At 65.1% G+C, this 24,300-nt stretch overlaps 7 protein-coding genes across 7 annotated transcripts; 3 read left to right on the top strand and 4 right to left on the bottom strand.

Annotated features, from left to right (window-relative positions):
- Nucleotides 1-2,104: 2,104 nt before the first annotated feature.
- Nucleotides 2,105-5,796, top strand: PFL1_05689 (uncharacterized protein; the record flags this gene model as incomplete). Its single annotated transcript, XM_007883224.1, has 2 exons — nucleotides 2,105-2,197; nucleotides 2,293-5,796. The coding sequence occupies 2 exons, from the start codon at nucleotides 2,105-2,107 to the stop codon at nucleotides 5,794-5,796; spliced, it is 3,597 nt and encodes a 1,198-aa protein (XP_007881415.1).
- Nucleotides 5,797-6,470: 674 nt separating this feature from the next.
- Nucleotides 6,471-7,022, bottom strand: PFL1_05688 (uncharacterized protein; the record flags this gene model as incomplete). The annotated part of the gene is made up of 1 exon (XM_007883223.1): nucleotides 6,471-7,022. One exon carries the CDS (start codon nucleotides 7,020-7,022, stop codon nucleotides 6,471-6,473), a length of 552 nt encoding a protein of 183 aa, XP_007881414.1.
- Nucleotides 7,023-7,514: 492 nt separating this feature from the next.
- PFL1_06904 (uncharacterized protein) lies at nucleotides 7,515-8,987 on the top strand (the record flags this gene model as incomplete). The annotated part of the gene is made up of 4 exons (XM_007883329.1): nucleotides 7,515-7,673; nucleotides 7,769-8,359; nucleotides 8,478-8,583; nucleotides 8,710-8,987. The coding sequence occupies 4 exons, from the start codon at nucleotides 7,515-7,517 to the stop codon at nucleotides 8,985-8,987; spliced, it is 1,134 nt and encodes a 377-aa protein (XP_007881520.1).
- Nucleotides 8,988-9,272: 285 nt separating this feature from the next.
- PFL1_05686 (uncharacterized protein) lies at nucleotides 9,273-10,904 on the bottom strand (the record flags this gene model as incomplete). Its single annotated transcript, XM_007883222.1, has 2 exons — nucleotides 9,273-9,359; nucleotides 9,483-10,904. The coding sequence occupies 2 exons, from the start codon at nucleotides 10,902-10,904 to the stop codon at nucleotides 9,273-9,275; spliced, it is 1,509 nt and encodes a 502-aa protein (XP_007881413.1).
- Nucleotides 10,905-11,845: 941 nt separating this feature from the next.
- Nucleotides 11,846-14,213, bottom strand: PFL1_05685 (uncharacterized protein; the record flags this gene model as incomplete). The annotated part of the gene is made up of 5 exons (XM_007883221.1): nucleotides 11,846-12,860; nucleotides 12,969-13,044; nucleotides 13,182-13,903; nucleotides 14,016-14,086; nucleotides 14,193-14,213. The coding sequence occupies 5 exons, from the start codon at nucleotides 14,211-14,213 to the stop codon at nucleotides 11,846-11,848; spliced, it is 1,905 nt and encodes a 634-aa protein (XP_007881412.1).
- A 1,173-nt stretch (nucleotides 14,214-15,386) lies between these two features.
- PFL1_05684 (uncharacterized protein) lies at nucleotides 15,387-18,371 on the top strand (the record flags this gene model as incomplete). Its single annotated transcript, XM_007883220.1, has 2 exons — nucleotides 15,387-18,179; nucleotides 18,297-18,371. 2 exons carry the CDS (start codon nucleotides 15,387-15,389, stop codon nucleotides 18,369-18,371), a joined length of 2,868 nt encoding a protein of 955 aa, XP_007881411.1.
- A 516-nt stretch (nucleotides 18,372-18,887) lies between these two features.
- PFL1_05683 (uncharacterized protein) lies at nucleotides 18,888-23,180 on the bottom strand (the record flags this gene model as incomplete). Its single annotated transcript, XM_007883219.1, has 2 exons — nucleotides 18,888-21,347; nucleotides 21,438-23,180. 2 exons carry the CDS (start codon nucleotides 23,178-23,180, stop codon nucleotides 18,888-18,890), a joined length of 4,203 nt encoding a protein of 1,400 aa, XP_007881410.1.
- Between the last annotated feature and the right edge of the window lie 1,120 nt (nucleotides 23,181-24,300).

Below are 24,300 nucleotides of genomic sequence, written 5' to 3'. Positions count from 1 at the left end.
GTGCCTTGCTCGGCGCGGCGGGGCTGCCTGCCAGCCCCTGAGCAGGGAAAAGCACGCACACGCCCAGCTTAGCTCCGGGCAGGCTGTCTAAAGTCCGTTCAAGCGACTTTTCCAGCGAAAAAAAACAGGGATCGCAGGCCCCTGGCCCGGAGACAAGCCTTACGGCCGTAACCGTATGTCCGGGAGCAGTCTAAAATCCGGTCTTGCCGAGAAAACAGCAGGGCCTATGGCCGTAAGCTCACAAAAGACGTTTTGCAAAGACTGATTCCGTCGGAAGCCCGGGGATATCAGACACGCTACGGCCGTAAGCCTTCAGAAAGCGTTCCACAAAGTCCGGTTCCGATGGAGATTTGGAGGTATCGAGCCTGTTACTGCCGAGTCGCAGGCTGCCTTTCCCTCTAAACACCGATAGCTCCGGCATCGAGCAGCCCTTACGGCCGTAGCTGCATTATGTCCGGGATGAAAAATCGACATCACCGGGGCTAAAGCCCCCATGGCCATATCGGTGAGCAGGGCAGGATACTAGCTCCGGTTCCGCCGAAATCCTGTCCCCTCTGCGCCCTCAACAGTATCACGAGCTGGTCTAAACCCCGGTACGGACGGATCTGCGCCAGCATCACGGCGATAGGCACAGCTAAAGTCCGGTATCGCTGGCGGTGTGCCACGCTCACGGCCGTGACGGAATCGCATGCGCTCGAGCCGTGGCACGCCCGGCCTCTCGAGCTCGCCTCCCGCGAACAGGGGAGCCACGGCCTGGCCGCCTTTTTGCCGGGCGATAGCATCTCACCAACCAAGGCCAGGGTCCACCCACGAGGCGGGCGAGTGACTGGCAAGCCGGCTGATCGATCCGAAGGGGCGAGCACTCGTGAACCGGATGGACGGACTGAGCCAGAGTGCTGGCCCAAGGCATGCTGTGCTGGCTGGCTTGTTTGTCCGCCTTGCTTCATTGCGCGCTTTTCGCGCACCAGGACGAGGCATCCGCGTGCCAGAGATTCAGGAGGTGGCCGCAGACACCTGCCTCGCCACGCGAAGGGAGATTGGGCAGGCCCTGGCCGTCTGGCCCTAGCCTTGCCAGAGACGACAGGCGGGTGGGCGTGTTTGCGTTGCCCGCCTGGCTTGCCATGGGCAGAACCCCCTATTGGGCGCGAATTCAGCCCGCAACCAACGCGCCCCGGCGGTCCAGGGGGCGCAGCAAACAGCGCAGCGAGCGTTGCAAGGGGGGGCCAGCCTACAAAGGCCAGCCCAGGCCAGGCCCAGACCCACGCCCACGAGCGCGAAAATTCAAAAATAGACGGGCCCGCCAGAGAGGGAGGGGTTTGAGTGCTCGACTGCTCGGGCGAGCGGAACGTGGGGTCCTCCAGGCTCGCTCAGGCTAGGCCGAGTGAGTGAGGTGAGCGTGAGAGAGGCGGCAAAGAGAGATGCCGACCCTGCTGGCTGATCATCGTCACCATCCCTGCCTGCGCCTCTCCATATCCCTCAATCAGAGGCGGGACCCCTTCCGCTCCCTCAATCTCGTCCAACCGCCTCTCTCCAGATCCTGACCCTGTCATCGCACCGCTCCGCTCCGCCGGCTTCCCTCCCAGCTCCGTCTCCTCACCGCTCACCGACCTCGTCGTTCGCGCCGGACGTCGCCGCCAGCCTCTGCGGCACTCCAACCACATCGTCCAACGCAGCCGACTTGCCTTCGCCATGTACAGGGCCGGTTGACCTCACTATCAGCCTCTGCGCTCACAAGCAGGCAACCTGCACCACTCGACCGAGATCGCATCTCGCCGCTCGACGACTGCCTCGAGCCTCACCTCGCACCGTGCACCTCGTTCTATCCACATCGACGTGGTCCGAGCCTACCATCGTCAGCCCACTCACGCACACGCTTGAGCGACTGCAATCAATCGCTCGCGGCTCTGGTCTCCAATTACATTCTCCTTGCTGATCCGGTCGATCACAACGGACCTGCCATTGGCGCAGCCGCCAAGCGACCTTGACCAGGAAGTTGCCATCCTACGCTCGCCCTCCGACGTTTACACTCTCCAGGGACTGGCTCCCACTCCGCTCTGTGCTGTGCTCTCCCCCAGCCACAGCTACCGATACTTCCTCTGCCGGCATGCGGCGCCCAGAGCTGCCGGAGAGGCTGCAGCCCATGCGGGCCCGCTACCGCGATGCGCTGAAGTGGTGCGGAGGCCATCTCAACTTCTTTGTGAGTGCGCACATCCGCTTGCCACCGTGCTTGCGCCTCGACGACCGCGATCTGACAGACATCTGTGAATGCTCCTACTCGGATCGCCGTGACAGCGTGTCCACGTCCTCGTCTTCACCTTCACCCCGCTGTTTGCGGCGTGCATCTTCTACGCCGCCAACACGGCGGTCCACATACCCTTCATCGATGCGCTCTTCGTCTGCACCTCGGCCATGACCGTGACCGGACTGGTGACGATCGACATCAGTACGGCGAACCCCGGGCAGCAGGCCATCATGTTCATCCTGATGTGCATCGGCAACCTATCGGCCGTCAGCGTCACCATGGTCTGGATCCGCCGCCACTTTTTCCGTGCCCGCTTCGACCACGTGATCCGCACCAGCGCCAAGGCGCGCAAGCGTGCGCACGACGTCGAGGTCCAGGAGCAGCGCGAGAAGAAGCTCAACCGCCTCAAGCTCCAGCGCATGATGGGCCTCAAGCCCACGGAGAGCGCCGAAAGCAGCGAGGAGAACGGCGGCCAGTCGGGCACCTCGGCGTCGAGCTCCAGCGACCACATTGACGTCCATGCGCCGCAGCCGTCGAAAAAGAAGCAGGGCAAGCCGGGCAAGCGGCAACCTTTGCGCGCCGACATGATCCGCCGGATCGATGGGCCCGCCTTCCTGATCAACTCGGCCGGCGTCGCATCGACAGCCGTCCCCGAGCCGCGGTCAAAGCGTCGGTCGGGCTCTGGCAGCAGGGCATCCGGCTCTCAGGATGAGGCCCAGGCCTTCTCGCTTCCACCCTCGGGCGGCATTCTGAACTCTGAGCCTGCCTCGGACGAGCACCCTTCGGACCGCGCGACAGCCCAGCAGCAACAGCCTAGCATCCGCATCTCGCTGCCGCCAACACAGCCCGCCGGCGTGTCCATGAGTGATACTCTCGGCGGCGATGTCGCCTTGGCCGAGTCCCCGCAGCAGGATCTTTCCGCTTTCCGTCAGGGAAGCGGCTCCACGCCCCGCCGAGGCTCGTTGCCGCGCTTCCACGAGACCGCGCAGGATGCCGATGGGCAGGATCAGGACGTCGCTGTCGCGGACGACGAGTTTAACAACGCACCGCGCTCAGCCGGTCCAGTGCGCACTCGGTTCGACGATGGCGCCGACGACGATGATGGCCCGCCCAGGACTCGGGCCCGAAGGGTGTCGGACCCTCCTCAGTCGCGCTTCCGGCGCGGGTCGGATACGGGCCTGCTCAACGTGCATGCGACCGAACGCCACGAGCCCTTCTTCCCGCGCGCCCAGACCGTCGAGTTCGCCGAGCCGCACGAGTTCCGATCGACGAGAGGCGATGGCGGCGTCGGCTACACGACAGGCTACGCGGGCCATGGCCTATCGAGCGTGCGCAGCCGGGGCGGCACCCGGGACCTGGATCGCACCACGACCATGCGCTCGGGCGTCTCGCAGGTGTCTGGCCGATCCCGCGCAGGACCGCCGCTGACGCGCACCATGACGTCTTCCAAGCAGCGCGGCTTCGGCGGCTTTCCAACGCCCATCGAGATTGCTGGCATGGCGTTCAAGAAGGCGCTCCCGAAGGTCCAGGATCGGCTCAACCGGACCATGACGATGCCGAGGACGTCGACCTTCACCTCGGTCCACTCGACTGGCGCCTCGGCGATGGCGCTCGACGGCAGCACCAAGCCGGCGCCCTACCTCTCGTTCGACGCCACCGTCTCGGGCAACTCGATGTTTCACGAGCTGACCGAGGCGCAGCGCGACGAGCTCGGCGGCGTCGAGTACCGCGCCATCGACCTGCTCGCCAAGCTGATCCCGGCCTACTGGCTGCTGCTCAACTTCTTCTTCATCACGCTGGTGGCCCCCTACGTCAGCAGCCGCGCCTTCCGTGACCGCTACGACTCAGCCTTTATTTCGCAAGGCGTTAACAAACCGAACTACACGTGGTTCTGGTTCTTCCAGGTTGTCTCGGCCTACACCAACACGGGCTTCTCGCTGATCGACACGAGCATGACGACGATGCAGGACGCCTACTTCCTCCTCATCCCCATGGGCTTCCTGATCCTTGCGGGTAACACGGCCTTCCCGATCGTGCTGCGCTTCTTCATCTGGTGCATCTCCAAGGTGGTGCCGAAGCGTTCGCGCGTGTCCGAGACGCTCCAGTTCCTCCTCGACCATCCACGCCGGTGCTTCGTGTACCTCTTCCCCTCGAGCCAGACATGGTTCCTGCTATTCGTGCTGGCCGCCTTCAACATCACCGACTGGATCGCCTTCCTCGTCCTCGACATTGGCAACCCGGTCATCCAGTCGATCCCACTTGGCACGCGGGTGTTTGACGGCCTCTTCCAGTCGATCGCGGTGCGCGCCGCCGGCTTCCAGGTCGTCAGTCTGCTCACGCTCGCGCCCGCGGTTCAGTTCCTCTACGTCGTCATGATGTACCTCTCGGCGTTCCCGCTGGCCCTCTCGGTCCGCAGCACCAACGTCTACGAGGAAAAGTCGCTGGGCGTCTATACGCAGGAGCCCGTCGGGCCGACGGCGCTGCCGGACCAGAACAACGCCAAGGTCTGGGGGTCGTTCCTCGCCTCGCACGCCCGCAAGCAGCTCGCGTTCGACATCTGGTGGCTCGGCTTCGCCCTCTGGCTCATCTGCATCGTCGAGCGCCGCAACATCGAGGACAGCTCGACCAACTACTGGTTCACGGTATTTTCGTGCATGTTTGAACTGACCTCGGCCTACGGCACCGTTGGCCTCAGCACGGGCACGCCCGACGACAGCTTCAGCCTTTCGGGTCGCTTCAGCACGCTCTCCAAACTCATCGTCATCGCCGTCATGATCCGAGGACGTCACCGTGGTCTACCCGTGGCCATCGACCGGGCCGTGCTGCTGCCCTCAGACGTCGAGATCGAGGACGAGGTCATGTCGCAGTACCCCATCGACGAGGAGTGGGAGCGCGAGAGCACCTTCGTTCGCGGCAACGGCGACGACGCAGACGGCACTGCCGCCGCCGCCGGCGTCGAGTCCGACAGCGTCGTCGGCAGCATGGGCGCCAATAGCAACGCGGGCCCGGGCAGCGGCGGCGTCGAGCCGCGTGCGAGCTTCTCAAACATCCGCCGAACCATGTCCGGCGTTTCGTTTGCCGACCAGACGCCTCGCGCTGGCGGTGCTGGAAGCAAGCGCGGCAGCTTCGGCAGCGACAGCCTGATGCTGCCGTCCAGCCCCAAGAGCCAAAACACGTACTACGAGGGTCGGAGCAGCAGCTTCGCGGGAGGCGGCGTTGGCGGTTCGATGGCTGCTCCGCCCGGCCTGTCGGCGATCCGCGAGGTGTCGGGCGCGGCGACGCCGACGTCGGAATCCCGTCCGCCGTCGGTCGATCTGGAGAGGAGCTTCGCGCTGCCGCCTAGCTACCAGGCAACGCAGCCCACGTCGAAGGCTTCACCGGACGGGGCCGTCGAGGAAGAGGCAGAGAACCGCGCCAGCAGCGCCGGTGGCAGCAGCAGCCACGAGAGCGGCGGAAGCGCCAAGGGCAAGGAGAGGCAGCGGGGCGGCGACGGCGGCGAGGAGCGACACGAGCTGCAGAGCCTGGGTGCCCGTGGCGGCAAGGACGAGGAGTGAAGCGACGACGGTCGATGCCGGGCCCACCTTGATGGCCGCCGCCGTGAGTCGACGATGCCAGCAACTGTAGCAACTCTGGTGAAGCGGCTCGCGATGACCTGGGGCCTTCTACGAGGCGACGAACGCGATGTGCATAGAACGACTGAAACGTATACCCGCCATCCATTCTCGTCGGGCTTGTCGACCTTTGCTGATTTGTGCCGGGAGAGGCAAGACAGTGACTTGGTGTGCAAGAGGGGGCGAGAAGAGCGAGCTAAAAGTACAGATTGGCGCCGCGAGGGCAATGCAAGGACGATAGAGGGCCAGGGGCTGGTTCCGAGGCAATCTTCGAAGGTCAGCGGCAGTGAATGCCATGGTCTGAGAGCGAGAGGGAGGGTGGGGAGAGGATAGAGGTGTCCAGGAGAGACTTGGCGACCGATCGACGTGAGGCGCAAAGAGGTGCTTTTGAGGCCGGGGCCGAATTGCTCTTGTCCTTGTCGTGCAGCGTCACAGCGTCACGCAGGACGCTGACCGAACAGGCCCCGATAGCAGGGGGACGAAGCAAGTTCGCTGCCGAGTCCTTGTAGCCGCAAGGACAGACATGCTGTCGATGCCGTCAAATCGAAGGCGGCGAGGCAGGGCCGGGGGATGTTCAGAGGCCAAGATCAGACGCGGGAGCGCAGGCCAGGTCGACGTCAAGCCTGCGCGCTCTCCCTCCTCTTCCTCTTTTCCTCTTTCCGCCTCTTCTTTTCCTCCTTTTCGGCCTTTCTCCTGCGCCTGGCCTCGGCCTCGTCGTCGTCGTCTTGCGCCGCATCCTCTGCGTCGTCGTCGCCGTCGGCCCCTTGCGTATCCGGCTTGATCAGCGCATCGACGTCTTCCTGCTTGGTTCCGCGCAGCTGCTCCTCTTCTTCCTGCTCTTCGTGCACCGCAGCGGTGGTAGGTGGTGGTGGGAGACGAGCATCGATGTTTTCAAACTGCTCAAAGATGGCCATGACGTTGGACGTGTTGGGGTCGAGGCCGGATGCGAGCCGCGAAAGCTGCGAGGAGAGCACGCTCGATCCCCCTCCTCCGGTGGCGGTGGCGGCTGTATCGGTATCGGACGGTGCGTCGGTCGCATTCGTGGAGCCGGTACGGTGAGCGTAGTCGACGAGGAAGTCGCGGATCGACTGCAGCACGTCAGCGTGCGGTGTCGCGATGGGCGCTGACGTGTGCTGGAGCCGCAGCGGGACGGAGAGAGCTTCGTCCATCGTGCCGCGTGTTTGTGATGCTGCGTGAGGGTCTACTGTTGCCTTTGTTCTTGTTGTCTGTAGAGGGATGGGAGGACGAGCGAGGGTATGGCCAGGATGGAGTCGGAGCGGTGTGAGAAGATTGAGGAGGAGGCACCGCCGGCGCCTTGCCCACCCGCCCTGAAATCTGAATTTTTCCCCCGCCACGAGCTCGGGAGACGGACAAGCGGAGGTCGTGGAGAGCCCGGACCCGTGCTCTCTGCCATGTCAGGCCAGGCCAGGGCAAGCCTATGCGTCTGTGCGAGGGAGGGTGCCTGCAGTTGCAGCAGCGCCAACGTATGGCAGGGCTAGGTCGTGTGTGTGTTCCCCCTCGATGGCGACCAAAGACAACACCTTCCTCTCTTCCCTATACCAGAACCGGCCCGCCCTTATCGCTCGCTTCTTCAGGTCGCAGCTCGCAGTACAAACGCATCCGCTCCTCGTCATCACGGGCCTCGAAACAAACAGCGCAGCATGGCATCTCCAGCCGACGCCGCCATGGACCCGACGCTGCTCATGGGCGGCTCAGAGAGCGGATCGATACCCTCTGGCTTCACCCCGCTCGCCCTCGGACTCGTAGAGGCGTGGAACAACGACCCAAGGGCGCTGTGGAGCAGCTTTGCCATGATCATCGTGGGTGTCGCCCTTGCCCCGTGCTGTTGGTCCAAACCCGAACGATGTTGCCGAAGCTGAACCCTCACCTCTGCGCGGCCGACACAAACGGACAGGTCTCGGAGATCGGCGACAAGACGTTCCTGATCGCCGCCATCCTGTCGATGCGGCATCCCAAAAACGTCGTCTTCGCCGGCGCCTTTGCCTCGCTGGCCGTCATGTCGGTCCTCTCGTCGGCGCTCGGCGTCATGTTCCCCTCGCTCCTGCCCAAGTCGTGGACCACGCTGCTCGCCGCGCTCCTCTTCTTCGCGTTCGGCATCAAGATGGTCAAGGAAGGGCTCGAGATGAGCGGCGACGAGATGGAGGAGGAGTGGAACGAGGCGCAGCGCGAGATCGAGGACGAGGAAGGTGGCGAGGCCTACCAGATGGAGCAGGGCGGCGTCGATGCGTCCAGCTACCCCGTCGTCAACCCGTATCCGGCGACGAATGGAGCCGCTTCCGCTTCCGCAGCCCCACCGCAGAGGCCCAGGACGAGCGACCAAGAGGAGAAGCACCGGAAGCCGAGCGCGTGGAGCGCAAAGGAGGGCGCAAAGAACCTGTGCGGCCTCTGCTTCAGCCCGATCTTTGCCCAGGCCTTCATCCTCACCTTCCTCGGCGAGTGGGGGGATCGCAGCCAGATTGCCACCATCGCCCTGGCAGCTGCCCACGTGAGTCGGCCGCCACTCTCCTCTTGACCGCACCGCTCCCGCCGATCATTCGCTGATGACCCTGGCCTCTCCCCGCTTTTGCCGCCTCGCCCCTCCCTTGCCATGCCCTCCGAATCAGAACGTCACGCTCGTGTGCCTGGGCACGGTGCTGGGCCATGCCTGCTGCACCTCGCTCGCCGTCATCTGCGGAAGCTGGCTCGCAAGTCGCATCAGCGTACGCCACGGTACGTCTCCTCACCCTGCTTGATCGATCCCCCCTCCGTCCCCCGCCCCCTCCCCGCAGAACGCTCACCTCGAACCTCCTCTCCTCCCCTCCTCGCCGCCGTCATCGTGCCTGCCGGACTCGACAGTCACGTTGGGCGGCGCGCTCCTCTTCCTCCTCTTCGGCGTCATCTACCTCTACGAGAGCTTCACCCTCTTTGGCGACATCGCCGCCTCGACGGCGCCAGACGTGGCCCAGTCGGCCGTCAATGTCGCCCTGGCCGGTGCCGATGGGGCGAAGGGCATCGTGCAGAACGGCGGGGACAAGATGGCCAACGCCGTCGCGGCCGGTGCTGCCGCCCTGCCCGGCGGTGATGGCAAGCCGCCGATTGTAGCCGCAGGCGGTATCGGCGGGTTTGGCGTGTGAACGCGGAGTAGCGCCGCGGACACTGCAATGCGAGAGAGGCGTGTCGCCCCCTTGAGACCTTCCTTTGCCCTTTCAGAGGGCGGCGTGATACGATCTCGATCGACGGCCCGCGCGGGGCATGTGCGGTGGCGACGGCTGTCTTCCGAAGCTCGATAGTCAATGTTCTGCAGCAGTGCGGGAATCGGCGGATCGCGTGTACGTCGCCAGAAATACAGAGGAAGCAAGGCCAGAGGCGAGGCCTGGGCAGGCGGACGAAGGGGCAACCGGACGATGGAATTCCGATCCTCAAGGGTCGGTGCGCAGCTTCTGCTGCAGCTGGAAGCCCTCGTAGCTCGTCTCGTTGCCGTGGTAGACGGGCGTGAAAAGCTGGGTCTGAGCGTGGGCGCACGGGCGGGCGAGTCGAGGAAGGCGGGTCGGAGAAGAGGGACAGGGGTCAGCTTCCACGTCGGTCCAGCGGCCGTACCCTGGCGATGATGATGGCCGGCGGGCACTCACGGTGGCGTAGCCCTTGATGAGCTTGCGCCAGTAGCAGGCGGCGCTGGCGGGGCTGATGTAGCGCTCGCGGAAAAAGGTCCACTGGTTCTCTGCGATGCGCCTGGCCTTGTCGTCGTTGCGCAGCAGGTCGTCCATGGTCTCTGGCAGGCGCATCCAGGTCTTGTCGTAGCTGGCCTCGCCCTTTTCGTTGTGGGTGAGGATGCCCGGCTGGTCGCCGTCGTACTTGGGCACAAAGACGATGTTCTGGTCGGGCGAGTTGGGGTCCGGGTTGTAGAGGTGGGTCCAGTGCTGGATCCAGCGCGGCTCGTGGGTGACGATGACGACCTTGCAGTTCTGCAGGTAGCGCAGCCGCCCCGAATAGGTGACGCCCTCGGGGAAGCCGTGGAACTTCCACTTGCAGTGGTCCTCCATCGGAATGTTGCCGCCCTTGCCCCACGTCATGGCCTTGGCGTCGTTCCACTCGTGGCCCTCGGCGGCGCCGAGCATCGCCTCGCGGTCGGCGGTGCCGACGCCCATGCTGCCGCGCCAGAAGAGCTTCGAGATCTTCTTCTCCCACGGGTTGTCCCTCTCGACCTGGAGCGTCTTTTCGCGGTACTCGGCGTACGAGCCGACGTGCTCGGGCCACGCGTACCACCCGTAGTCGGGCATCAGCCACACGTCGTGCAGGTACGGCGCGCGGTCCAGGCTGAACTTGCCCTGCGATCCCCAGTCGTTGAGGCTGATGCAGAACTCGACGTCCGGCAGCTTCTCGCGCGACGTGATGACCGACTGGTACAGCAGGGCGAGGGCGGCCTGGAGGCGCGTGAAGGGCGACTTTTGAAAGTAGCGCAGGTACACCTTGTTGTTGTGCACCAGCACGCGGGCGTGCGACCAGATGCCGTCGTCGCACACCTTGTCGAGGTACTGCCGGCTGTTGGTGTCGACGTGGGTGAAGTGCTTGACGCTGCGGTCGATCTCGTCCCACAGGCCGGGGAAGAAGGCGTCGCACTCTTCCTCGGTCAGCGTGAGGTCCTCTGGGTTGAAGGGGCTGTTGTAGGTGAGGTTGGCGCGCCCGCTGCCCTGCGTCCACCTCTGCATCTCCTTGCCAATGACCTGGATCGGAGCTTCCGTCTCCGGGGCCTCGGCCGGCTTGGGCGGGCTAGGCTTCCAGCTCCAGCCTCCGGACCCGAGCCGGTCGGCGTACTGGCCCGCCTTTGCCCGCCACGAGTCGACGCCCGAGGTGGGGTCCGGGTCGGCATTGAGGCCGAGGAAGAGGAGCAGCGCAAAGATGGCAGCGATGATGAGCGCCCACCGTGTCCGCGCCCGGCCGAAGCCTGGCTTGGCAGAGGTCGAGCCATGCGACGAGGGACGGTGCGCCTCTGCCGTGTTGGATGGCAGTTCGCTGGCGGGCACCCGCTGATATCGAGAAAAGAGGCCGACCATGGCGGCAGGGCGACGAGCTACGCCAGGACAGATAGAGTCGCTGTGGCTATGCAGCGCAGAGTCGCTTCAGTGGTGCCTAGCAAGCAGTGTTGGGTTTTTAGGCGAGTTCTGAGCCGGTCGTCGTTGGCATCGGTTTCGGAGCCTGCCCGATGTCTGGTGTGACCCGGCAAGCTTCCGGTGCGGTTTTACGGCGGCCAGCACGCACACAGTCTTCCGGTCTCGATGAGCGGAGGGGTGTCGTCAGCTTTGGTCGAGAGATCGATGGACGCCACAGAAAATCCTCTTTGGTGGCGATGCGGGGTGGCGTGGAGGGGTCGTGAGAGGTAGGGTGCGTGGTGGTGATGGTGGGTCGACGGCGGTGAGATGGAAGGCGAGAGCGGGCGTGGCCGACAAAACTCTCTTGCATTCACGCCCAGGCCATGCCTGCCCTGGCCCACGGCCCCCGCCCTGGCTGATGCCTCTCTATCTGGCCCTGGCCCGAACCCAAAAAAGCAGGCAAGATGTGCCTCTCGCTTCGCCTCGGTCCTGCCTGCCCTGTCTGGCCCTGTCCTGCCTGCCTCTTTCCTGCCTGCCTCGCCTGGCGGCGTGGCCTGGCCGCCCACCGGGCTCTTCCGCCTGGGCAAGCCACCGTGGCGCCCCTGCTGCCGCTGCTGCTCCTCTGACGCTACCGTGCGTGCGGGCCTGTGGTCCGGCTGGCTGGGTGCAGCCAGAGAGATGCAGGCCTGGCTGTCGCTGCCCGAGGTCCGAGAAACGCGCACAAGGCCTTCTTGCCACGGCAGACGTGGCCACCGCGCTCACCACCGACGACCTTATCCCTCTCCTTCCAGCGCGATCACCCCGCGATTCCATCATGACACCATATTGCTTCGGTGACTAACCAGAGAGGGCGAGGTAATGGCCGGACGAGCGCTTCGAGGACATCAACGCCAACGAGACAGGTGCTAGACGTCGGCTTCCCGGCTGGGGTGACAGAGGTTGGACGGGACGCTGGTGTCGCAGACCAGGTGCGCGGCGTCGAGGCCGGCCATGCGGAGCGACAGCATCCTGGCCTCGTGGCTCATCGACGAGACCAGCTCGTTGGCCGTAGGACGTCGCTCTCGACTCCGCGTTGGCTCGCAGATCTGCTGGATCGTCGACCAGTGCAGCGCCGGGTCGTCCCGCATCGCCAGCTCATCTCGACTATCGATCCGCACCATCTGCAGCTCCTCGAGCTGGTCCCCTTCGTGCCGCTGTGCGCCAGAACGCGAACGGTGGACTCGCTCCAGCGCTCTCGTCACGACGGAACCGGCTCTCTTCGCGCATGCAAGCACACCTGGGCGATCTAGCGTAGGCGTGCGCCGGACGGCATCACCGTCGCGTTGCCCCGAAGAGCTGAAGTCTGGGTTGCTGAAGCTGACGTGCCGATGCAGCCTGGCTCGGCCTTCGACTGGAAGCGTCAGCGCCTGCTGCAGGCTCAGCGTCGAGGACGATGGCAACGTCGCGGCACACGACCGCTCCTCGACCGTCTCAGTGTCCTCGGTGCTTGTCGTCCACACGACTTCAAATCTCGTCTGGGATCTTGGGGTCGGGATCGATCCAGTGCGGACATCGTCTCGGACCTTGCTGAAGTCGGAGGCCAGCATGAGGTCGGACGGACGACTTGAAGACGACGGAATGCCGACACGAGCGGCACTGGGTCGCGGATGATTGCACCCGACCTCGAAGACGCGGGATAGGTTCATCAGCCTCTGACGGGCGATCTCCTCGGCCTCGATGGTTGGTGAAGAGAAGCGGCTGCTGGCACCTGCCTTTGTCCCGGGGGAAAAGGAGCTGAAGGCTGCGGCTTCGTCCGAGCCGCGCAGTGCCGCCACGCCGGCGCGTGGCTGATCTGACCATCCGCTTGCGCCTCCGCTTCGACGAACCCCTTGACGGTAGGAGGAATCGCCCTCCCAGCTCCAGCGGTGGCGACGTCGTCCGCTGTCTCCATCCAGCGAAGATGGGCAGCGGCGGGATGTGCCAGCGGAATCCGAAGGACGGAGGGCGAGAAAACTACAGTGTTCCTGTCGACGCTGCTCGAGTACCCACACACCGCGGATCTCGAGCAGCATCAAACGCTGGCAGATGACGCAGAGCAGGGGAGATAGAAGGGGCACCATCAACGCTGTCGCGAGCCAGAAAAGCCAGCAGAGAATCGCCGGACGACGCAAGCGGAGGAGGGACAGGCCACAGCGGGGATGTCAGCATGTCGGTCTCTCGCCAGACGAGCCCGAGTTCGTCCGGGGGCTAGAGCTCACTCACCCGGATACCTAGGGTCTCCGCGGGTGATGTCGATCAAGCTGACGGCCAGGCAAGCAAAGACGAGCGTACAGTAGAGCATGCCGTTGGTCGCCAGTCGAAAGACGAGCGCGGTGGACAGATGGGATTGCATCCTCACCCAGTGCATCGCCGCGCGTGACCAACGCATGACAGCTGTAGCTCCTTTGGCTCGGCGCCTTTCGGAAAGCGTTGGCGGAGGTGTCGTTGGGAAGCGGGATGAGGCAGCCCTCGCCTCGCTTGTGCCCATGCGATGGTTCTCCCAGAGCTTGGCGGTGATGAGGACGACGACGACCAGTTCGTAGACGATCATCCCCGACAGGAGCACCAGGCTAGCATCGATGCGGACCGCCACGGTGCTGACACAGCCGCCTTCGGGGCGGGTGCGGTAGTCTGCGGTTCCGACGACGCCGGCTGCGAGGATGAAGAGGCAGGTCGACATGGTGGCCATGACGCGGATGATGCGCCGGTCCCTGCGCCAGATGGCCACGGTGCGCCACGAGAAGATCGAGATGGCGGGGATCATGACCATGCCTATGGCGATGCAGAGGTAGGGCAGGCAGGGTTTGCGCGTCGAGGTGCTCCAGGTGGCGTAGGCCGACAGGATCATGGCCGCGAGCGAGACGCAGCGGTTCAGGGCGAAGAGGATGACTTGGGGCGACCGCCAACTGGGCGTCTTGTAGATGTGGATCTCATCGATGAGCGTGCTGCGGATGGGAGGGCGGAGAGGATGGTGTCGTAGATGTGAGCAGGTGGGGCCGTGCATGGGGCAGCTCGATGAACTGATCCCTGGCGGCAGCCTTGGTCGTTGACACTCACGACAGAAACTCCCAGCCGTACAGCGTCAGCCCAGCGACTGTGCTATTGTTGAGCACCGGGAGTCCAGGGAACTGGCCCAGCTCAGCAGGCGATGCGGTGGATCTCTCAGCACGACAGCGCGAGACATCGGTGCCGTTCTTGTCGATGTGCGACCCGGTCTCGGTCGGAGGTACTCACTTGTGACACTGGCATCGACATGGGTGCTGCCTGGCCGGTTGCGAGTGAGCTTGGGCCGTGGGGATGCAGGACGAATGGTAGAGCTCAACACGTTGGGATATGGCAGCGAGTTGGGATGTGGCCATGGGGGCACGGCTGCGAAGGGCATACGAGAGTGCGGCGAGCGGTCGTGGGCAAGAGTGTGGAACGAGTGGGAAGTAGTGCTCGACGGCCGAGTTGATGACACGGTGGAGAGGCCAATTCATTATCTGTCCAGACTCCCTCTGGCGAAGGCATGCAATGCCTTTGGACGGCGATGCCTCCATTGCCCTCTCCAGCCACTTCTAGCCATGGCTGGCTGAAGCTACACAGAGATAGAGTTTGGCGTAGCGAACTGAACGTCGAGATGGGCCGTTTGGAGACACGAGGCGCCTCGCTCGGCCATGGAGGGTGTTTCGCTACCGCCTCGTATCGAGCGATATCGACGTTCTGACCGGCCAGGAGGGGGGTTCGTCGCTTGATGGTTACCACTGTGGCGGTTAGTGTACGCCCCGAGACGCCTTGCAGCTGCAGTAACGTGGCTGGGAAGGGCGCTGCAAGTTCTTACTCTGGATGCGTCTGGCTGGCTGCGTGTCGTGCTTGTGCTTGGTGAAAAAGGCGAGGCTGAGGGCGATGCCGGGCTGACCTCTATGGACCCGTCTTCACGCATCGTCTGTTTTGCCGGGCTATGCCGGGGAGAGGGACCGCGAGCAGCGAGCGTCGGACGTGCAAGGCCTGGCCTGTCGGTTGGTGGCCGACGGCAGCTAGTCAGGCTGAGCCTGCGGTCTTTGCCGCGCGCCATGGTCGCGTGTCGCCGCTGGCTCGTCTGACCAGGCGTGGCAGGCCCCTGCCTCCACTTCACGACGGCCAGCGGATGGGCGCCGCTGCAGGGACGCCGGCCGCCGGCTTTTTTGGAAAAAGATGGCGTCGCTGGCCGGCCTGGCCTGGCAGGCCTGGCAGGAAGGCGCGCGCGTGTCGCGACCTTTTTTCCTCCCCACCAACTATTCGCCCGCCCCCTCTCTCATCCATCATCACCATCCTCATCGGCCTTATAAGCTCTCCCTGAGCAGCGCAGCACAGTGCAGCGCAGCATAGCGCAGCGCAAGCAATCAAAGAGGCTCGGGACATCAACCCACGGCGCGCCCACCGCCCTTCTCGAGGCAACGCGCAGCAAACATGCCAGCCCTCCGCTCGCGTCGCCTCGCCGCCTCGGCCGCCCGCGGTCGCGCCCACAACTCTTCCTCCTCCTACCGCAACACCCTCTCCGAAAACACCTCGCCTTTCCTCAAGCGCAACACCGCCGCTGCGGCACACAATGCAGCACAACCGCCCGTCAAGACTGGCTCTGGGCTCGCCTCGGCTGCAACGCCGACGCGTAGGCCCTTGGGAGAGCGCAATGTAGTCCCCCAGGTCCTCGCCCCATCCTCGCCGCTGGTCAAAAGACAGGCCCTTTCCTCATCCAACCCGACCTCCTCGAGCGTGGCAGCCGCTCCCCGGCGCACAACCAGGGCTCCCCCGGCTCGCGCTCTGACCGCCCAGTCGACCAAGACCCCGGCCAACGATCCAATCGCTTCCGCCCGGGCAGATGCCTCGCGCAGAACACGGTCTGCCGCAATAGCAGTACCACCACCGCCTGCAACAACATCCGCAAAAGCTCGAGCAGGGACGAAAAGGCAGGCTGAGACGCCAAAGCCGCGCCGATCATCGGGAGTCGCTAGCTCGCCAGCTTCGACGTCGCACATCACCGTTGAGATCCCCCCATCCACACCTGGCAAGGAGCTTCCCAGGAAAGTGCGTCGCCCATCGGCCTCGGTTGAGGATCCCGTCGCCGCGGCGGCACCGTCGCAGCCTGTCGCCACGATGCCCGACAGCGACGACCTCGAGTACGTCGACCCATCCGTCGTGCTTGTTCCCCTGCCGCGGCCCCGACAGCAGCAGCAGCAGCAGCAGCAGCAGCAGCAGCAGAGCGTGAGAGCAGCCGCCCAGACCGCCAAGCAGCAGACGCCGCTGTCTCCCCTCTCATCGCACACCTCGTCCGACAAGGAGAATCGACCGCCGCCTCTGCGAAGGTCGTCCGACCAGCCGGTAGAAGCAGAGCCGCCGCGCACCCGCCGTAGAGTCGGTCCGGCCCCGGTCATGATCCCATCAGGCTCGGCCCCGCTTCACTCGACACCGCCGGCTGCCAGGGTGATGCCACCTCGACCATCTCAGCAGCGCGAATCGGCGCTCGCTACCAGCCAGGCCCTCGCAGCGAGGACCTCGATACTCGACAAGGTCTTCCAGCGCTCGTCTGAAGATCTAGCCTCGCGCTCCGTATCGCTCTCTCCCGAGACGCAGCGGCGGCTGCAGCAGGCTTCGGACCAGGAGCGTCTGATAGCGCAGTCGCAACGGCAGGGCTATGCCAAGGCCGAGAGGTGGGCACAGCAGCAGCGACTCACCTCGATGAGCAGCTTTGAGGGTGCAGAGGACGAGGCCGAGATCGCCGAGCTCATCGCGTCTTCGCCGCCGCCTCTGCCGCGAGCCGCATCGACAAGCCTGATCGGGGGTCAAGAGAGCCGTCAAGGCACCACTCCGCCCGAGTCTGGCCCCTACGAAGACACAAAGAAACAGGGCGGCGACGATGACGATGATGACCCATTTGGCTTCTTCGCGTGTCAGGCGAAGCTCAAGGCGGACCGCGCCGCTCAGCGTCAGGCGCAACGACTCGAAAGAAGGAATCAGCCGCTAGAGCCTCTGTCCGCGGTCGAGAGCCTTCCAGTGAGCGGAGAAGACCATGCCGACGAAAGCGGTCCCATCGATGACGCCGAGCTCGCCCGCGCAGCCTTTCGCAGTACCAGCCCCCGATCGGCAAGCGAGGGGGAAGGCGCCGCGGGGCAAGCTTCGAAGACCTTCGATTCGACAAGCCGTCCGCAGGAAGAGGCCGCTGCTGCGTCGTCTGATCAGGGCGATGCAGCTGAACGCAGCAGCCGTGCGGGATCACCGCGTGCCGCACATCTGGAGAAGTGTGTCCTACCGGCTGCAGGCGAAGATTGGCTGGAGAGGGACATCCGTCGCACCACGCGCTCGCAGGCACGCAAGAGCGAGGCGGACAACGGCGTCGGCGGGACTGACGGCGCCGGTGCCGCAGCTGCAGGAACCTCTTCACCACCGTCGTCTGCGCTTTCGTCTTTGCCAACGTCTCCTCGTCGAAGCAAAGCCGCGCCGGCAGGATCCAAGACTCGCAGCTACCGTACAGGCTCGCAGCCATTCGTCATCATCCCGGGCGTGTCGCTCAAGAGGACCGAGGTCAAGGAGCGCGAGATGCTCGAGCGCATGGCGCGCAAGTCGTCGTCGTCGTCGTCGTCTGAATCGTCGAGGAGCGGCGGAGGCGAGGCGGCAGGGACTGCTGGCAGGACGCGGACGCAGGCGAGCAAGGGCAGCAAAAAGAAGACCAAGGGTCCGCTGAAGATGACGGATCTGGTGGCGCTGCTGCCAAGCCGCAGACTCAATGGGTTCACGAACGGTGTCGAGGCGTCGGGCAAGGAGACGGACTACGAGCGGCCGCCGAAGGGCAAGACTGTCGCTCGCAGGGGCAGGCCAAGGGGCAGCGCGGCGTCTGCAGGCGGATCGGGGGGAGCCCAGTCGAGCAAGGATAAGGACAAGGGCAAGGGGAAGAGCAAGAGCAGCGTCCAACAGGTTGGTGCGCGCCGACGCACGGCATCGACATCGACATCGACTCGCCGCGTTTCAGCAACACGACGCAGACGAGGCGGCGACGAAGATGGCAGCGAGCACGGGGACCGGGATTCGAATGGGGAGAGGGAGAGCTCGCTGTCCTCTGTCGCAGGTGGGGGGTCGAGTCCTGCCCCGAAAACGACGCAGACGCGGGCAAAGACAAAGACGCCGATACGACGTGGCGCGACGAAGCGAGGGGTGGGGGGTGAGACGTGGCGCGATGCCGTCGGCAGTTCGGATACGCGCAGCAGCGACGTGAGTCGTCCGACCTCTTCCCCTGATCCTCGGCACCTCTTTCTCCTCGTTTCTCGTTGTCATGGCTGACCCCACTCTCCCTCCTGCTGCTGCTGCTGTTGCTTCGACGGTGCGCAGTCGGAACGCACAAAACGACTGAAACGCTACAAGAAGCTCGACGACTACTCGATCGAGTCGGAACTCGTCCTCTGAATCTCGATCCAGTCCGTCATTCGCGTCATCGTGCCTGCCATATCCCACACTGGCACCATGGCTCTGCGCGCGACCTTCGCTGCCTACCTGACCCCCTGCGCCGCACTGCTCCGCACCCAAGAAAAGCAAGGACGGACGGACGGGCTACGATACGGAGGAGGACCTTGCCGAACCTTGACGGCGTAACCCCTAGCTGTTGCGGGATGGATGACGATGGATGAATCGAATCGGATTGATGAATGCAGGGGAGAGAGGAGGCACTTGAGATGCTACAGGGAGGTTGGGTTGTGCGGGACGCGACAAGAGGCTAGGCAAAAAGAGAACAGATCCAAGACGGCCGCCCTCGAACCGCGAACGGGCATGCGAGCGAGCAGAGAAGCGGAGGAGCAAACCCGGGACGCGGAGCAGGACAGCAGGAAGGACGAGAAAATATTGAGAGGCGCACGCCGAGCATCAGGCCGGTGCAGAGAGAGAGAGCAGGACGGCATGCTCTCCTGCCGGCCCTCCTGCTTGCCCTCACCCTCGCTGGGCGCGGCGGCTCTTTTCCCTCTCAATGTCGCGCAGCAGCGCGGCCAGCACGGCCGAGTAGACAAAGACGTACTGCCGACCCGTCTGAATCAGGCTCATGCGCTGCTCGCGCGCCGTGTCCACCGTCTTGCGGATGACGTCCTCGCCGCCCTCGAGCGCCTCGGCCGTCCGCCTGGCCGTTTCATCGTCGGCCGAGACGGGGGCGGCACCGTTGGGGAGGTACGTGGGGAAAGGGGTGGGCTCGTTGCTCCCGCTTCCCGACCTGTCCTTTGCCCGCGCTTCGGCCGATGCCGACGCCAGTTCGTGGCCCGGGATGGCGGTGCTGGTGACGCTGGGTGCCATGGCCTTCTCGAACGGGTTCATGGCCTCGCCGGCCTGGGACTCGGCCACCGACGACTCGCACGTCGAGGCCTGGCTGAACGACGACGCCGAACGCTCCAGCTCGATCCTCGGCTTGTCGTTGGCGCTCGTCGAGGAAAACGACGATCGGGCAGACGAGAGGCCGGTCGGGAACACGGGCGCCGAGGCTTCGGAAAAGGGCGAAGAGCCCGTCGCACCGCGATAGTCATTTGCCGACGAGGTCGTCGCCTGCTGCTGCGGCTGCGGCTGCGGCTGCGGCGGCTGACCGGCGACGCCCGAGGACGAAGATGCCGAGTTGACGCTCGACGACGAGGCGCCAAAGAGAAAGCGCGACGGTCCGCGATCGCGCCCGACTGTGTCGACGGAAGACGTCGAGACGTCCGCCGCCGATGAGTTGGCGCCGTCGAGGTTGAAGGGCGAAGCAGCAAACTTGGCCGCAAACGGATTCACCACGCCAGGCGAGGCGGCCGAGGCGATCTGCAACGAACCGAACGCCCTCGAGGGCGTGCCCGCTGCCGAGCTGCTCGACGACGACCACGATCCCACGTCGAGGCCGCCCTCATGAGTCGCACTGCCGCCGTCGCTCGATCGGGTCCGCAGAGTCGGTGGCGGTGACGATACATCGCGGTGGTACTCGTCCAGGTTGCCGTCGAGATCCATGCCCGTGGGCGAAAGCTCGCGCTTGAGACTCCGGCGTGGCGATCTTCTCCGCGATGGCGTGGCAAGTGGCATGTCGATGTCCGGCATCCGCGCTCCTTCCTCGCCCTGCTTGCCAACATCCTCAGCAGCCGTAAGATTCTGCCAAGTGCGTTCGCTTTCGGCATCGCTGAGACTCGCGCCCTGTCGCCTGCGATGCCGCCGCAGGACGTCGAGCGCCGAATCAATGACGATGAACGCGCCCGTGCGTCCCACGCCCGCCGAGCAGTGGACCACCATCGGCCCGGCGTGCGCCTGCTCGAGCGAGGCCGACTGACCGGAGCTGATGGCCGTCTGCCGCATCTCTCGGTCCGCCTCGTCCTGAAGAGCGTCGGCAGCGTCCATCAGGTCCAGCATCGAGTCGGGGCTGTCGGGGATGTGGTAGTCGGGCCACGCAATGTACTGCAGCTGCGTGATGCGGCGCGGCGGCGCAGATGGCTCGGCCAGGTTGCGGAGCCGAAACGTGCGCCGAATCGTAGTGGGAGTACCGGCCGAAGGCGACGTCGATGGCTTCGGTTCGCTCGACGAGGACATCGCCATATTCGAGAAGAGGCCGCCGCCGCTCGAAGCCGGCTGCAGCACGCCGCGAGACTCATCCTTGCCCATCGCCTTGCCGTGCTCGTCGAGCACGACCTCCTCGATCTTGTCGATGCGGATCGATTCGCCGTAGCCGGAGTCGTTCCAGTACGGGTGGCTCTGCAGCCGGCCGCTCTCGTGCTCGCGGGTGAGCATCACAATGACCCGGCTGTTCTGCTCCCAGATCGTCGTCCAGAAGGCCTCGAACGTCGAAGGCAGCGGGGCCTGCGTGGCAATATACTTGCGCCGACTGCCAAACCGCTTGGCAGGCGCAACAAAGGACGCGTTGAGGTAGTCGGAGCCCGGGTCGTCGCGCACCTGGGGCTTTGACAGCCTGACGCGGCTGTGCTCGTAGGTCCAGATGTTGTTGTAGCGGTTGTCGGCGCCGCGCTCCAGAGCAGCGGAGATGCTGAAGGGGAACCTGTGGTGCTGCTGGGACGACTGCGCCAGCTCGTCGACGGCCGAGGAGGGCGACAGCGGGCGAATCTGGGACGTGCCGTCATCGCTGCCACCGGCCGCCGCTGTCAGGGTCTTTTCCCGCAGGGCCCTTGGGTCCTGACCCGACTCCGCGGCGTGCTGCTGCATTGTCGCCATGAGGCGCTGCTGCTCGGCCTTTTCGACCTCAAAGAAGCCTTGCGCCAGCGTGGTGGCCCTCTCCTCGGACGGCCGTTGCACCAGCTCGCGCAGGAAACGCGGCAGCGCCTCAACCTGAGAGGGCGATAGCTTCGGCAGGTCCATGGGAATCTTCTCCGTGATGCCATGAGCCAGCTCGCGGTTCTGCCGGATGTTGTCGAAGAACGGGTTCGCGCAGGCGTTCTGAGGAGCCACGGGATGAGAGGAATCGGGGTCAGCATCAAGAAACAACGTGGGCCGAAAGGCAGGAGAGCCGTCGACATGGAAACTTACTCTCTGTGCTTCTCCAGGCGCGCGCTCGCCGGCTTGGGGACCAACAGCCTCAATGGGATTGCCTGACCGGCCGGGTCGCTCCGACTGCGACATCCCCGGCCAGCCCGCGACGGTGCTCTGCGCCTGGAAGGCCTCCATCGGCAGGCCCCTGGGCCTCACGAGCGATCCCTTGCGTGCCGAGTCCATAGATGACGGCCGGGAGGGCTGCGATGACGGAGGCTGAAGCTGCATGGGCGAAGAAATGGCCGAGCGGTCCTGGAAAACGGAAGTGGGTGCGTCTTCGCTATCTTCGCCGATGTCGTGCGCATTGCCGTGCGCGGCAGGCCCAGACTCTATGAGCGATTTGCCCAGCGCCGTCGAGACGAGGCGATTGAAACCCCCGCGCAGCCAGCAGAGCTCGCCCGCGAACCCGGCAATCTCGAACTTCTTGAGCATGCCGATCAGGCACGGGCCACCGCCGCCGGCCGTGGCGTTGCCCGCATCGCCGACGTTGGCCGTGTCTGTATCGAGCACGATGATCTTGTTGATGCCGGACTCGTCAGTGGTGTGGATGGTGGCCGCCTTTTTGGGCGCGTCCTGAGCCCCGCCCTTTTCTGAGCGCAGCGGCCCCTTTCGCCACCGCATGAACCGCCTCCGCTCCCGTGCGCCAGCGAGCATGTCCTGCTCGATGCGCTCCACGGTGATGCCGGGGCGCTTGAGCAACGTGCTCGGCGCGCAGATGTTGATGCTGGCATGGATCCTGGCCGTCTGGAAAGAGGTCGAGGGCCGAATATCGAGGACGAGTACGTCGTCGGCAATCGTGCCGCCCTTGGTCTCGGTGGCCCAGGAAGGGGGCGACAGGGCCTTTGCCAGCCCTTCGACGTCGAGCGCCTTGAAGCGGCTGAAATCTTCGCCACCGCCACTACCGGTTCTACTAGAGGCAGCCCTCGACGTGCCCGAGGCGGCCGACGAGGTGGCAGAAGCGCCGCCGGACTGAAACGGACCCGGAAGCTTGAGCGAGTTGACAGCGGGCAAAGTGGAGCTTGGCAGCCGCAGTCCCGTCCCCGGCGTTTGCCTCTGCGGGACGGAATCGGCGTTGGCAGCCGGCGTTGGCGGTATCGCGAATGCCGAAGTCGATGACGTTCGATTAAGCCCGTGGTCCGGCAGCGCTGTCTTCATGCCAGAGTCGCCAAACAAGCCCGCCCAAGGGTGTGGCTCCGAGCCGGCGGGCTCGAAGGGTGTCTTGGCGCCGCTGGACGGCAGCGCGAAGGGGCTGGCTATCCGCATCCCACCGGATCCGCTGGAGCCGCCGGCGTCCGGGATGTGCACGCTGGAAAAGTAGTCGGGCACGGCGCTGGACCCGGCGCCGGCAGTGGGTGGAGCCAAGGCCGCCCAGGGATTCGGACCTCCGGACGGGGTGAAGGCTTCCGGAGGCAGGCTCATGCCACCTGGGGCAGCGAGCCTCGCGGGCTTTGCGACGCCCTCACGCGGGTTACCAGGGCCGTGGCTATTGCTCGGCGAAGCGCGTGTTGTGGCGCCGATCTTTGCGTGGGGCGACTGTGATGCGGCTGGGACTGCCGTCGATGGCATGGTCGATGAGCCGCCCGCGTCGAGGAGGCCATTTGGGGTGGGCATGTTGAGCCCAGATGGCGGAAGCCTCATGCTCAGCTTTGCGGACGGGGAAGGGTGTCGGCCTGCGGCGGGCTGGTCGGTCAGCAGAAATGAAGTCTGAGATGGCGCTTCCACGGCCGAGGTGGCCTGCATAGCGTGCGCTAGGCGACAAGGACGGGGCGCGCCTCTATCGGGCTGGGTCGCTCTATAAGATCTGGTGGCGGCAGGGCGGCGATGGTGGAAGCTTTCGCACTGGTGCGTGCGGGCTGGTGGGCGATGGGTGAGCGAGCACGACCGGGTGCCGCCGGAAAGAGCCTAAGGGTGAGCGCAAGGGTGTATCGGTGGCGTGGAACTGCTCCGAGTGCTGTTCTGTGGCGAAGTCGTTTATGTGAGCGTCAGAATGTGTGATGATCCGTGTGAGTGGTTCCTTTGCCCCGGTTTCAGCAAGGTGAAGGGCGACTGCGAGCGCGCGGTGGATACAAGAATGGTTGTAGAGCGAGCAGCGGACGACGGGACGAAGGCGCGCGGTCGACCGAACAGGCCGAGCGGTGATGGTGTGGCGATGGCGGATGGTGGTGGTGGTGATGGTGGTGGTGGTGGCGAGACGAGATGAGCCGGCATAGGGGTGGCGGCGGCGAGCGGCGGCGTGCGGCGTCAGAGAGCCGGACAGGAACCAACGTACGTCGAGAAGAGAGGCAGGCGTGCGGCGGGCTGAGGCCGAGGGCGGAGGCAGAGACAGAGACAGCGGCAGAGGCAGCCTGAAGGCGCAGAGCCAACCCCGCGTGAGCGCAGGCAGGCCAGGCCGTCGCTGCTGTCGGGCGGCGAGGCGTGAGCTGCACGCCCATGTCACACCGGCCTCTTCTCGCATTTGGCCGCTGGGCCCGCACAGCTGGCAGGCCTGCCATCCTGCCTCTCTACCTGACCTCGGCGCCACCACGCAAACCACACGCACGCACGCACCTCGGGCTGCCCCCGGCCTCTGCGTCCGGCCATTATTGAGCCTCCGTCCCTCGCTTTGCCCATCCCGAGACTTGGCAGGTTCCATGAAGAGTCGGGACAGCCGCAAATAGCAAGCAAGGTGGCGCAGGCCGGACCAGGCCAGGCCAGGCCAGGACCGGCTGTGCCGACTGGCGGACGTCGTGCTGGCGGGGCAGTACGTACGTCAGGTCATACGAGGCGGAGGGGTGGGCACCGCCTCGCCGCGTGCTGACCGCTGCGCCCAACCTGTGCTCTGCTGAGCTGGGCCTGGCCTCGACGCACGCTCTGGTCAGCG

Source organism: Pseudozyma flocculosa (genome assembly GCF_000417875.1).
Source record: "Pseudozyma flocculosa PF-1 unplaced genomic scaffold scaffold00021, whole genome shotgun sequence".
Taxonomy (NCBI): Eukaryota; Fungi; Basidiomycota; class Ustilaginomycetes; order Ustilaginales; family Ustilaginaceae; genus Pseudozyma; species Pseudozyma flocculosa.
The sequence above is the reverse complement of the archived record's forward strand: the minus strand, read 5'-3'. Positions and strand labels throughout refer to the sequence as shown.